A 13,958-nucleotide genomic window follows, 5' to 3' on the forward strand; every position below is an offset into this window, starting at 1 on the left:
TTGGAGAAAGACTGCATCTAAAAGTTGCAGGATAGTAGCTCCAGAACTAAACCACATAAAATAATCAGCTGACTTTTGGAGATATGACCTAGACAGAACTATAAAAACCTACACAGAATGTTCTTTTTCCCCCCTTATGTCATGATTGAACATACATTTTAGTTTCTCCATAGAAATACTATTTTGTGCGCCAACTCTTGATTATTGGTGTCCCTCATCAAGACACCCCTTGGAAAAAACTTTACGGAGACGCCCCTGGGGTAAAATAAATAAAGAAAAAAGAAAACACACCCTGGAATTCTAGATCAATCAGTGCCACATCTGGATGATGAGTACACCTGCACAGAAACAGACACCGCCTTCTCCGTGAGCTGATGAAACCCCGTGCGTAAAAATCCTTGGCGCCTCGGTGCGTCAGGTGCCTTATTTCCTTAATGCAAATGCCCCGCTCGGCGCGTTCTCTCACACCTCCTCCTCCTGGTGTCCTGCCCTCAAGACGGACCGGTAGCCGCCTCTGCTCCTTTAAGGCAATGAGGAATTAAAGCGTCTACAGGGGCAGGGGGAGAGAGTTATTCTGTGTAATGCTCAGAGACTCGGTGAGGCTGCGATTAGAGATCGACAGCGGGGAAGATGCGCTTGGTCGCTCCTTGCTGGACGCAAAGAGGCGGTGAAGATGGTGTGACTTTGGAGTCAGAAAAAAACAGCGTCTTTTTCATTGTCTTATCCTCTTTCCACTTTTTTTGCTTCGTTGCTCTATTAGTTGGACTATTTTTAATTGTCTGAAACTAATTTTTACCCCTCCCCCTCAAGGATGAACCGAGAGTTTTTGTTTAAATTAGATAATCGAAGCTTTTGACGTTTTTTTTTTCTTCTTCTTCTACTTCTTCCTTTTTCTTCTTATTTGCTTTGGAGATTTAGCTCGGGGCTAATTTGGGAAATTATTTCTGGCACCAGGACCCGGCTCTGACTCAGCATCACACACACCTGGGCTTTACCACTTCATCAACCCCTTTGAATAACAGGGAGAAGCAGCAAGACGCGGAGCACAAGAGGAGAGTCTGCGCGCAGCGCTCTCCCCAAGAAAATCACAGAGCCTCATTCTGTCCAAGCGCAAAATAAAAAAATAAAAGAAAAGAAAAGACATAGGTCAGCGACGCGAAACAAAAGTAGGAAAGAAAAAAAAATTCAATTAAAAAAGTATAGAGACCCGGACTGGTTCGCTTCAAGACACACGCAAATGTTTAACCTTACACTAGGCGCACTGAAGAGAAACCCAGGGAGGCACCGGTCGGAGGAAGACGAGAAAGCATAGCTTTAGGGGGATTGAACGGAGCAGGGCATGTGGATATTGGCTTTTATCTTCCTCCAGAGCATCTTGAATGGTAAGTTTTTAACCTGCCACTTAAATATCTGTCACCTTATGCAGAAAGCAGAAGCAAAACAAAACAAAACAAAACAAAAAAAAACCAACAAATTAGTGCCAGACTGCTAAATGACTGAAGGAGGGAGTATGGAAGGTCACCTGTGACCCACATGGAATGGATTTTGTACGGTTGTCAAAAGGCTTGACACCCCTGATGGAGAGGGAGAGAGACGGGCGAGGCTTGAACTGATAAATCCCTCAAGCTCTCCTGCAAAAATACACATTTTATGGCCTTCAGAGGCACATTCTGAGCCAAACGAAACCCCAATGTTGTTAGTGGGCTTTATGTCACAGATAAAACCGTAAATGCACTGATAAATTGAGTTTTTTTCTTTAAAGTTTTGATGAACTGAATTGCATCAAATTATTGTTTTTTTTTTTTTGTTTTTTTTTTTTTGTAATGCAAAACAGTTCTCATCCTGTCAGCTTACTTCCACTGTGGCCCTTAGTAATAAGTGACGTCTTTAATATAATGGACACTTGGTTTAACCCTTTCCCCCTCCCCCACTGTGAACATATTTTTCAAGTTCACGTTGGCTTGGATGAATGAAAAGGTGTTCAAATGGCAAAATTAGACACCTGGAGCATGCATAGTGTTTTTGCATCAAGATTATTTTTAAGTCATGCGTCGCTCGAAACCTATCCTGTCCTCAAAATATTTTCACATTAATTTGATCAGTTTTATTATTTCCGAAATGCAGTTTATAGATCTTGGCTTAGGATAATTAAGACAGTTAATTTAGCAAGTACAAAAGCACAATGTTAAAGGAGATCCTACATAAACAACTGTTGGTATCAGATTTCCTTTTGCTCTTCAAATAATGATTAATTTTTACAACTCATGCTCTTTCTGCATTTTTGTGCAGCACTGCACATTGCTGTTACTAAGCACAGAATTTTTGTGCACCCGTCTAGTATATCTACAATCAATGGTGGAAAATTGATACAGTTTATTGCATTCACGTACTGGCCACAGTAGCTTCTACAGGGAGGGATTATGGCTGCCTGGGTGTGTACGAAAACAGGGGGAAAGCAAAGGGAGTGTTAGATGAAGGAGAAGGGAAAGAAAATGGAAACACATCCATAAGAAAAACACCAGGGCGACATCTTGGGGTTCGTTCCCGTACCGAAAGAGAACCAGCCAATGGTTGGCTGGCTTTGGATGAAAAAAAGGGCTAAAATGAAAAGATGAATTTACGAATCAAGAATTGCCAAAATTGAGAATTACAGGTATGAATATGTTTTACCGCATCAAGGAGCTGCGGTATGTGTGTCCCCCAAAATGGATTTTCCCCTCTGGCCGGAATGATAAAATACGGCTTCGAAATTGATTTTTGTTTCTGTGTCGACTGTTTTTTTTTTTTTTTTTCTTTTTCTTTTTCAGAGCCGAGGCAGCCCTTGGTCGGCGCTGTTTATTGACACCGACTCCATATAAAATGGTATCTCCCTCAGTCCAGCTTGTGCTGAAACTCATAAAGGAACAATAAGGAATCCTCATTAATCATAATCATCTGGCTCTGACATTAGATCAACCACCATGCAAGATTGTGTCCATTTATTGCGTAAGGGATTATTGAGGGGGCCTGTGGCAAATAACTGATAGGGATTAAGCCGCAGACGGCGCTCAGTGGCAGACGCCGTACTTTTCCAGTGCTAATGTCTCCTAAGATGTTGTATAAAGCACATTTCCATCCATTGCTTTTCCCTGAATTCTCCATCACTGTGGCAGAGCCTGGCTGTGAGACTTTGTCCTCTGCGGCTGGATGTTTTGTTGATTATCATGAGAAGGAGGTGTTCATCGGCTGAGCAGTCATTGTCAGAATGAATGAATGACCTTGCAGATTGAAGCCAGCACAGAGATTGAATTCCAGACAATTCTTGCTGTTTCCTAGTTGGGCCTGCTCTCACTGGCCTGTCTCTATGGTAACCTGTGTAATGGATGTTGGGAGCTTCGTCCCAACATCCCCCCACACCCCCTACTAAATTCTATACTTACAATGCAGTCTAGAAAACCTATATGTTGTTGTGCATTTGATGACGCTTGCATGGAGCATTAAGAAGTTGTTCCTTGGCGCTCTGTACTTTGATCTGGTTCTGCCATTTTGTTGTGGTACCCAACTTCTGAAGAGCTTTAATCAGGTGCCTGCACAAAAAGCTGCTTTGTAAGTCTATGAATCGCAGCATATACTAAGCATGTTGCCCAGGCAAATTGCAGCCAAGCATGTCACATAGCAAAATATTTAAATTCAGGTGGTGTTCAAACAAGAGTTCAGAAATCTTGTCTGCATGTATACCATCTTGTGACCAGGGAGTTGTGCTCTACTACAGGTTTATTTAAAAAGTCCTACACAATGTAAAAAGTATTCATGAAAACCAAAAAGAAATCCTAAACAATAGAGAAATGTCAGGAAACACAAAGTGAAACCAGCTAATTAATTATTTTGTGTGAATAATATGATGCTCTGATGTTGAATTTCTTTATATTGGAGCTAAAATTGAGAAAATCATGGATTGTAATGAAAAAAATGGAGAATGTAAAGACTTACTTAGATATCACTGTTATATTGGCGGGTGGAAACGGGACATTTTACGATTTAAAGTTTGAGTTGCACAGGCTTTGCTTTGACGAAAAGATGTCTAGATATCTCCTGAGTAGATGTCGAGTTCATTTTACAAAGACAAACCATGATGTATTCAGTGTGAACCATCATTTACAACCAAAAAGATTACAGTCCCATCAGCCATTGAGGTCGTCTCTGTGAATTGCTCTCATTAGGTGGAAGTGTTACGTGTCTGACAGGAGGTCTCTTAGGCATCCAGAGAATTTAGTTTAAGTTTTACGTGTTAAAAAAGGTTGGCAGTTATACAGGAAGGACAACAAAACAATGGCCGAAACACATGAAAAGTTCTGGACTTAGTTGTGCCTCAAAACTTGTGCAGACATGTAGCTCATTTGGTTAAAAGCATGTGATTGCAACAGATACATTCAGATTTTGATCCAGCTGTTTTCTGTGCTCCTCACTACCACTAACATATGACTCTAAAGCCTTTAGACATCTTATAAACGTTCACTTTTAAATTCCAATTTAAGCCTAGATCTTTACACACTTTTTAACAAGGCTAAAAATACAGGCATATTATTTTAATCCAACAATTTACTCAAGTAAACAGTCAATAAACCACAACATGGAAATAAAATCAGGACATTTCATGTACATTTACTATCACCCAACAAAAATGTAACCGTGGCGTTCATCTATCTAGATACATCCTGTCAGCACAGCATCATCTCTGTGTTGGGAGGGCAATTTGGTGAGTTAACTTTGAAAGTTCCTACAGTATGAGAGTGCAGCAGTTCTGGTTTGGAAAATGCAGTTCAATCAACTTCCTCTCTGATGATGCCTAGAAAACAATCTTGTCATTGTGACTTTACTTGATAAACTTTATTTTGTGGAGTTTGAATTGGTTATATTAAAATGAACCAAGGAGGGCAAAACTGCTTGGTCTAAATGTGTTCTAAATTTAGACAAAATATCTCCTGCTAAATCTGGACTATGCTCAGAGTTAGCTGTGACTCCTGTCTACAACCGAAGTGCAAAAAAATGTATGTTTATTTCAATTGCATTTTATTTTGTTATGTTTGCCATAACAAACATAACAAAATGGTTGTTACGGCAAACATTTTAGGTATTGTTAATAATGTTTTCCAATAGCACAAAATTACCTGGTCATATTCTCAAATTTCCTGTCCACCTTAAACATTTTTTAACTCAAAAACACGGCTGGCTGCTGGATGACTGACCTAGCACCATCGTTATTACGCTTCCTGGAGTAAACCCTGTGTTGCCTCAACATTGAAATCAGGTTTATTACTCAATGATTAGACACAGTTGTAATACAGTAACTATGTATTCCTCGCATACTAAAAATTACAATAGCTCTCCGTGTAATACTGCAGTTGAATTTAATACTGGCCAGTTAGAGAAATTACAACTGTTACCCACTTCAATCTGTTGTTTAAAGATTCACTTAGTGCCATTTTGTAGCACAATCAAGTAACTATGTTATCTTCAGATGTTATAAGAATGCTGTATATATAAAACATGACATGAAAATTTGACTTTGTAAATTGGACCTCTATCTCTTTAAGAAGCTCTTGCTCTTTCTGACACTCCACCCTCACCACATCATCACAACAATGCTTCTCCAGATGCTGTTCACACCTGTTCTTAGGATCATTGGACTAAGAAGTAGTTTGTATCATGACCTGAGCAGGCACACATTTCTACCAGTTGTTTGCTATCTGCTGCTGACACTAGTCTAGAGGGACTTCGCTCTGTTAGGCGGAAGCTTGATACTGCAGAGCAAGTGTTTCGGCATTCCCAAATGGCTACCATGGGAGCTTCGAGGATTTCTCAAACATGCATGAAAAAATAAAAGCAACACTTCACGTATGTTTTTGATGAGGGAATAACATAACATGATGTAAAACCCAGAAAAAGTCAGTTTTCTATGATACCCCTTTTTAAAAGTTGAAATAGCCCAGAATAGTGTTTTAAACACAGGTGCTCTAACTCTGTCATGTCAATGTCACATCTGGTTCAGACCAGAACTAATGTTTTATTATATTCTTGCATTAACATGCCTGATAACATTACTTAGAATAATTTTTAATAACTGATTTTTGTGAATTACCTAAACTAGATGAATAAGCAATCATCAAAATTTGCATAAAAAATAAAATACATTTACAATGTTGACAAATGGGCAGAGATTCCAATGCGACTGTTGTACTAGAATGTAAATTGTCGTAAATGAACATGATTTAGTTGCTTGTAATAAAGCTAATAACTGTTATTTTTAGTAGTTCTCTATTGGTTAATTAGTAAGGTTATCTGCTGTTGTATCCAGGCTACAATTGCCTACTTTAAAGATGTGCCACACAAAGCTTCCCATCAAAGGTTTTAAAACAATATAACTTAATAAGAGTGATGAGTGGTGCTCCTTTAGTTTCCACATCATGAGCGTCAAGAGATTTCAGTGGCTGAAACCAAACAGACAACTCTGTCATAATTGTAAACACAGAAAAGATGAAGAACGTAGCTGACCTGCAACCTGCAGCATCAAGTGGAGCTGGGGCAACGGTGCACCAATCTATGCTCAGCACTGCCGGGGAAAACTCTTTTCACTCTGACACCATCTCTGGTGTCTCGTTAAGAAAGGATTTTCAACTGAGAGAGTGCGATTTTGAAACAGTAACTTTTCCAAACCTTGATACTTGGAAATTGACCTTTTTTTTCTGTTAGTATTAGCTCTGTTCTCATGGCACGATTGCAATTTATTACGAAAATGGATCTAAAGAGAGCTTTGAGGCTTGGGTCTTATCTGACACACACTCACAATATGTCACATTTTTACTTCTGCTGTCGCCTGCTCTCGCAAAAGTTGAGTCTACAAATGTAGTCATCAGCACAGAAGAAAAAAAAACATGAAATAGCTGCCTGAAAGCTGCCTCTAGGCAAAAGCACAGCAAGCTAAACTGGCCTATTCAGATCCTCATTGGAAAGCTATAATGAGACAGGGCGTTTCACAGAGCCCCCACAAAGGCTGTGATGATTTGTGCACATACGCGGTGCTTCAGCCCGCTGCTCGTGGTTTAAAAAGGACTTATCTCTTTTGCTGTCAATAAACGAGCATTTATGCAGAGGTCATGAAATCATGCAATCAAATTTTGATCTCAATTAGCTTTGACCTTTTGACTCACACACACACATACACACAGAGACATACGCTCTGAACTAAGCTCTTCCAGAACATCCAGTCCTGTTCAGCCTGCAGCACACTAAATAGCTGCCAGCCTCAGTTAGCTTGCCAATTTTACATGACCTCACATTATTAGCAACCTGAAACTATGGATGGAGATGTTGGGGGGAATGGGTGGGATAGATGGATTAAATCTGGCCCCAAGTAGAAGGAGCGAGCTGGACTTTGCGAGGTGATGAATGTACATGAGGGTGATGAAGGCAGTGTACTTGTAAAAGTCCATTTGTTGGAGTTTAAAGGTGATTCTCAAGTCTGCGTGAAGATGCACGGTGATATGCAGTGCCCACAGTTAGACCGCTGCTTTACAGCCACACTCGCCGTCATTAGACTGTTTGCCAAATAATTAACAATTGGACTTTGATAGCTGCCCACTGAAATTAAATTTACCCATGAAAACAAACAAGGGTACAGTCAAGTTGTGCAGTCTTTCTTCAATATGAATATCTAATGGACTAAATTAGGTTTACAAGCGCACTTACCTCTTGCTCACTTGAATGAGTTATGCGCCAGTTTGTTGGGTTACGTTGCACGATTCCAGCTGAAAGAGCTGCTAATGCTGGATAATGGACACCCTGTTGTGTGATCATAATAGATATCCCCCAGTTCATACATCTTAGCTCAGTAATGAGGGCTACTCTACTGTACAGTTCCTCCTTGAGTCTGTCTAGCTCTCCAATTAGGAGCAAGCTTTGGTAGGTTTATGTGTGTGCGTGTGCATGTGTGTGTGTGTGTGTGTGTGTGTATGTTTCACCCAATGTAAAATCTAATTGCTGATCACACTGTGTCTGTCTGGATTTCACTGAATCAGAGGTGTAATTGCGCAAGCCCGCGTGTAAATGTCTCTTGCATTAAAATGTTAACGATATCATTTAGCATCTGCGAGGAAGAGCGGCGAAGCCCTCGGCAGCCAGATGTGGGTGTTTGATCATGCGTGCAAAGTGAGGCTGTTGTACATCTGCCGTGGGTTTCCCTCTCTGACAGGGTTCCTCAGCAGAAAGGATGTTTTTAATTCACTCAGCACCTGTCAAAGTGACATGTTATATTATTGTGCTGAGCTGCACAGGTACTGTAGTGGAGGAATCCAGTTCCTACCTGTCATCTGACAGGTAGGAACAGTCCAGATCTAGGAAGATGTACTGCCTCGCAGTACAGCTCAAGTGCTTTTTGATATATTTTCTAATAACCTTAAAGCAGCCCCATGCAAAGAGTAAGTTTTTTTTTTTTTTTTTACCAGCCACTGGTATGCCTTGTATGTCTGCGCTAATAAATAGTGTAGAATTAAATGACACTGCCACTAATGTTTGTAAAAAAAAAAAAAAAAGTAATTTTTTGACACAGTCAACTGACTTAAAGTTTTTTTTAAATAAAATTTGCCTTCTTATTTTACTATTTGATGCACACAAACACGGATTAGTAAAAACACATTTTATTGTTTTTTTGTGTGTAATATCTTTGATTTTCTTTCACAGATTACCAATGAATTATTATTGCTTATGTTACTGCCACTCTTGTAAGCACAAAAGAGACAATAAATACAAAATACATTCAAATTAAGAGAAGCAGAATAGAACATTTAAAATGTAAATGATAAACCTGTATTTTATTTTATTTTTCACAAAAGCAGAGATAATTGCACCACAATGTAGAGTTAAAATCTTCACAGCCGGCTTTTGTCAGAAAGGTTTATTGTAGCTGTTGCTTTAAATGACAAACTATGTATTCCTGGAATGTATTTAAACAGTGTTTACGTTGCTGTTTCTGCTCTTTGCAGAATTACTTTCTCTAGCTCTTTAATTGCTGGTTTTTCCAGCATGAATGACTTTTTAAGATCTCAACTAGATTTAGGTCCAGACTTTGAGTAAGCCAATTTCAAAATGTCCATTTTTCAGTTTCGTTGACATATTTTATTCTACTTTATTTTGTCACAAAGGTTCTATGAAGAATATTTCTTGATTGAAAAAGTTGCAGATAAAAATAAAAAAGAATACTGTAAGAGTAAATACGTTTTCACTACATGAACCACCATTTTGTCATCATTGTTATAACTGTTACTATTATTTTTATCCATTTAGATCATCTGCTTTTCACAGAGTTTGTTGATATAGTGGTTGTGTGTACATGGAGCTCACAAAAATCTATCTTAAAACTGATTGAAAGTGATGATAAATATCTTTTGGAGTTTAAGCGCATGTTGACAGCAACTGGATGGAGCTCTCTTGGCATTTTAATATCCAAAGATCTCTGATTATACCCCTACTTTTCACCATTCATTGTGAAGGACACGAGGTGAAGGTGTTATGAGTTTCCTATCTATCAACCATACAGACAAACATTCACACTGCACCTCATAAATACTGCCTCTTAATCCAGTCCTTCACATAGTGGTGGAGATCAATTCTAAAGGCAGAATTGATCTCCGCCACTCAGGCCTGAGGACGATGCACGATGCCAGTTCTGCAAACCAGCATCTCCAACTCTAATTTAAGCGAGCCTTTCCACACACACACAAACCACAGATATTGTGTGCAAATATCAATTTATCCATAACTTCACTGCAGGTTTTCATTCACTTTGTCATCATTGCTGCTTTTGTCATCCTAATATTCAGGGCTGCTTTTCCTGTGGACATTTCACCATCACGTCTGCCCAGCTTCCAGATATTAAAGTAGGCTAAGGGATAATGGAAGAGGCAAAGCTGGATAGACAGTGTGACAGAAAGACAAATGGGTCCAGCTTGGTTTCTCGACACTGCTCTTTATTTTTAAACCTGGCACAGATGCTAAGATTTAAGACCAAGTTGGTGATGGTTATTTTTAGCCTGCCATTTTTAAAGTGCTGTCATCTTGTTGGTGAGGTGTGAGGATGTGTGGATTAGGGTGTGTGTATATGTAGAAGAAGTGTAAATTAGGTGCTTTGCTTGTGTATTTGTTGCTGTTTATGTGACTCTCCAAACACTTTTCTTTAAAAAACTGTATATTGTGAGGTGAGTGTACATACTGCTGTAAATGTGAGCTTTTAATTGGGGACCTGGAAGGGCGGGTGAGGGTGTGACATCAACTGGAGCCACAGGAATCTGATTTATGCCCTTCCAGCCACCCATCGATCCCTCAGCCCGGTGTGAGACTGAGTGCATTGTCAATAATCTTAGCACTTTGTGGTATTCCTAGATTCCCAGACCTCCTCTGCTCAGCGCAAGGTGCAATGCTGCAGTAAGCCATCTTGTGCAAGATCAAATAAAAGGGCATGGGGCTAGGCAGCAGTACGTTTGATTGCTGGGTAACCTAGCAGTGAAAAGATCGCTTTGCTGTTGCTGTGCTGTTGACAAAAATAGAGAACTAGTGCTATTGTTTGTACAAAAAAAGGTAATTTAGACGAGGCCCTGCAGGGGTCCCTTGAAGCATGTAGCAGTGATGCACATTGTCTGTGTTGCTAAGTGTTGACAAGACACTTGGCAACACATAGACGAGGTCTTTCATGGGTCTTTTTATCTGGACCATCCATTCCCAAAAGTGATTATGCTAATAAGTGTTTGATCAGATGATTAAATTGAAACCCAATTTATCTAAAGCACTAAATGCCCCGAATACATTTGTGCCTGATTCACTGCCAAGCTTCATATGGTATTAGTCCCTTGGTGGCCTAGTCACAGACAGAAAAGATGACCGGAAATGAGAGGAGAGAAACTGTACATACGTATCTTTTTATTCAGTCAGTGCCACATAAGGAAGACGGGGTTTATATGAAGCAAGCTGCAGGAACTGAGGGAGTAAGGAACAGAGAGAGATAACGGAGGAAAAGGAGAAAATAAGAGCGCCTTACGCTGGGGATAGGGAGGGGGTGCTAAAAGGAGCCGTGCTGTGGTCCCTTAAGTGTTGAATAAACATGCTTGGTTTAGCGAAATTGCAGTGATAAATGTTTAATATGATAAGTCCATAAAGACGGTCAAATGAGTCTGGAGTATTAAAATGAGCACGGCACACAGCGGCAGTTTACAGAAGCAAAGAGCGAGGTGAGGGGGCGGGGGCCGATAATAGCAGGCAGAGCTAACAGGATGAGAAAAGCCAGCTGCTGTGACATCAACATTAACACACCCGGCCAGCTGCTCGCTGTGCAACCTTCCTGGACAAATCAGGGAGCGGCGCTGGATCGTCAAAGGGCCACAGCGGACCCGTAATTCTATTATTACCTGGGAGATATTTGCACTGAGAACTGCATAGTTGTAACAGACTCCAGAAGTGCAGCAAAAATGTACAGAATGGTGCCGGGAGGAAGAAAGCTGGAGGAAAACAAGGCTAGAATTGATCAAACTTCTCAAAAACAAGTAGATATATGACCAGAACAATGTCATACAACATACCAATCTCATTCTTTATCCATTAGGTGCAATATGATGTCCGTCTAGTATTTGCTTCTTTAACTCTTTTGGGAAGGATTTCCATGAGGTTTAGGTGTCTAATATTAGATGAGAAGGCATATAATGTAACTTGAAACAGTGGAACCTTTTTCATGCTCTATTTTCTTTGCCCCAAACTTTGCAGAGCATCTTTTTAGCCATAAGAACTCACTCATGCAGTTTTCTGCTCTCTACTTAAACGTATATAAAGGCCAAATGAAGCTTAGAGGTCTGTTCGGATTACAAACTGATGACCTCTGCACACTACACGCCTGGACACCCACTGACCTTGCTCTTTGATTGTCGTCCCTTCTTTAGTCCCTTGGTGGCCTAGACACAGACAGAAAAGATGACCGGAAAGATATTTGTTGTTGTTCCAAATATCTTCTGCTTTAGTATAGTAATACTACAAAGTGACTGTGAAATATTTAGTAGGGAGGAAGTTTTTATGACTAGATAGGTAACATCCTGCCTGATCCACTCCTTCGTGAGTGTTTGCAGGTCATAAAGTACATTGAAAGTTATAATTAAACGTATAAAACTGAAATGGCAAGAGTCTGTCTTTGAGCATATGAAAGTGTTTATCCTTCATTTAATCTGTAACGCTTCAGCTCGGCTAAACTGTAATTAGCCTTACAGTTTTAATGGAAGTGTGTCCTCTTGTCTAGTGACTGCTGGCGTTAGGCGCCAGCCCCCTGTGGCCCCGCAAGCATAAGCAGATATAGAGGTTTATGGATGAATGGAAGATTGATGGTCTTCCAAGGTGTTTGTTCAAAATATATTTTCGAATAAACTGAAGGAGGAGAATATTTAGAGTTGCGGTGCTGTAGAGTCAAATTCAGTTCATATCGGCCACCAGTGGATGCAGAAATATTGAAGCTGTGGCTCTAAGCTCTATAATTACACAATTTAAAAAAATAAAAAATGAAAATCACGTGTTCATATTATTGACCGAAAACTGAGTGACACAATTTTCTTGCAAACTTTCTACACTGAATGGCCTGTCAGGAAGGGAAAACAGAAAGGAACCCTGGTTTATTATTGTTTGCATACTTTTGTCTATTTTTACTGCATAAAAATATATGAATGTATAAAATCTGCACATTCTGATTTGGAGCAAAGCCAGTATATTTACAACTTGACTGATGTTAAGAGGTGTGATATGCTGAACAGTTTTGATTACTGTACATAAAATATTTCTGGTCTGATGTCGAGAATGTCAAATCCAGAATTGTTTGATATGATGACCTCTCACAGCTTTATTCTTGTTTCTTAAAGTATGGTATGATTTTCGTTGTTTGGGTGCATAAAAATCCAAATTGTTATTGGAAATACACGATGCACTTGCAGAAGACAACATATATTCTCTAGTTTCTGGGAAAAGCCTTCCCAAATCAATTCAAAACTCTTATTAGTCTGCTTACAATGCCAGCAAATGATTCAAGTCCAGTGACTGCTGGAGATGGGCAGCTGGAGACCCCTGAAATTAAGCAATCCTTCTCATTGCTGATCCGTGAACATAAAGAAAAACTTTAGTTCTTTTATTTGATGTTTGATTGATGTGGAATACAAAAAAAAAGTGTGGAATTATATTCTTGCTGAAGATGGTGAAGGAAAATAGTGCATTTAATATTTTCCTACATAATCTTTCGGTCACAACTTTTTAAACAACTGCATTTAAAACATTACAAACCAGGGACACATTTGTAGGGATCTTAATTTTACATTAAAATGCTCACAGCCGTTCGCTGGGGGGTGTATCTGTAATAACAACTCTGAAAAGCCTGTTTTCATACAACTGTGGGTGATTACTGAGTGGAACCAAAGATACAGAAAAAATGACTAAGTGGAACCAAAAATAATGTTTTTACTTTGAGCAGCTGAGCAACTTTGTCAGTATGGCTTTGTAGAGGAAAACCTGAAAAAACATAAATTTGAATAAAATATTTCATGTAAAAAATTAGCTTAGTTTACTGAATAGGAAAAAAAAAAAGCAACATCAAATGCTTGTTCATTTTATGCCTTTGAATGATGATAAAAGTATCAAATAGTCTCCCAAGTCAGTGCTGTGGTTGTTTTAATAGTTATTTTACATCTAACTACAAAACTCTAACCTTTTTTTCTTGCGTTAGTTACAGTTTTGCATTTGGCACTGCTTAATTGGATAAGCTCACAATTCAAGGTCTGCAGTTGTGCAGTCCTCGCTGGCCTTATTATTCCAACTTGCAGTATGTCAACACCGCACTTCCTTTTATAAAAAAAAAGAGATGTAGCTGTGAATATGTTTTCGGTTGTAATAAGCTGCATGTACACAACAGT

General features: G+C 39.4%; 1 protein-coding gene across 5 annotated transcripts in view; it reads left to right on the top strand.

The window, feature by feature from the left end:
• The first annotated feature begins 415 nt into the window (after positions 1–415).
• Positions 416–13,958, top strand: part of dscamb (Down syndrome cell adhesion molecule b) — a 124,316-nt gene continuing 110,773 nt past the window's right edge. For 3 of the 5 annotated variants that reach the window (XM_016662339.1, XM_016662342.1, XM_016662341.1), the window contains exon 1: positions 417–1,382. In XM_016662339.1, the coding sequence (XP_016517825.1) occupies positions 1,340–1,382 (43 nt within the window). In that variant the 5' untranslated portion in view covers positions 417–1,339. Of the gene's footprint in view, positions 1,383–13,958 lie in introns of all 5 variants that reach the window. The other 2 variants (XM_016662340.1, XM_007575105.2) reach the window with 2 other exon arrangements.

This window comes from Poecilia formosa, unplaced genomic scaffold (assembly GCF_000485575.1).
Source record: "Poecilia formosa unplaced genomic scaffold, Poecilia_formosa-5.1.2 Scaffold369, whole genome shotgun sequence".
Taxonomy (NCBI): domain Eukaryota; kingdom Metazoa; phylum Chordata; class Actinopteri; order Cyprinodontiformes; family Poeciliidae; genus Poecilia; species Poecilia formosa.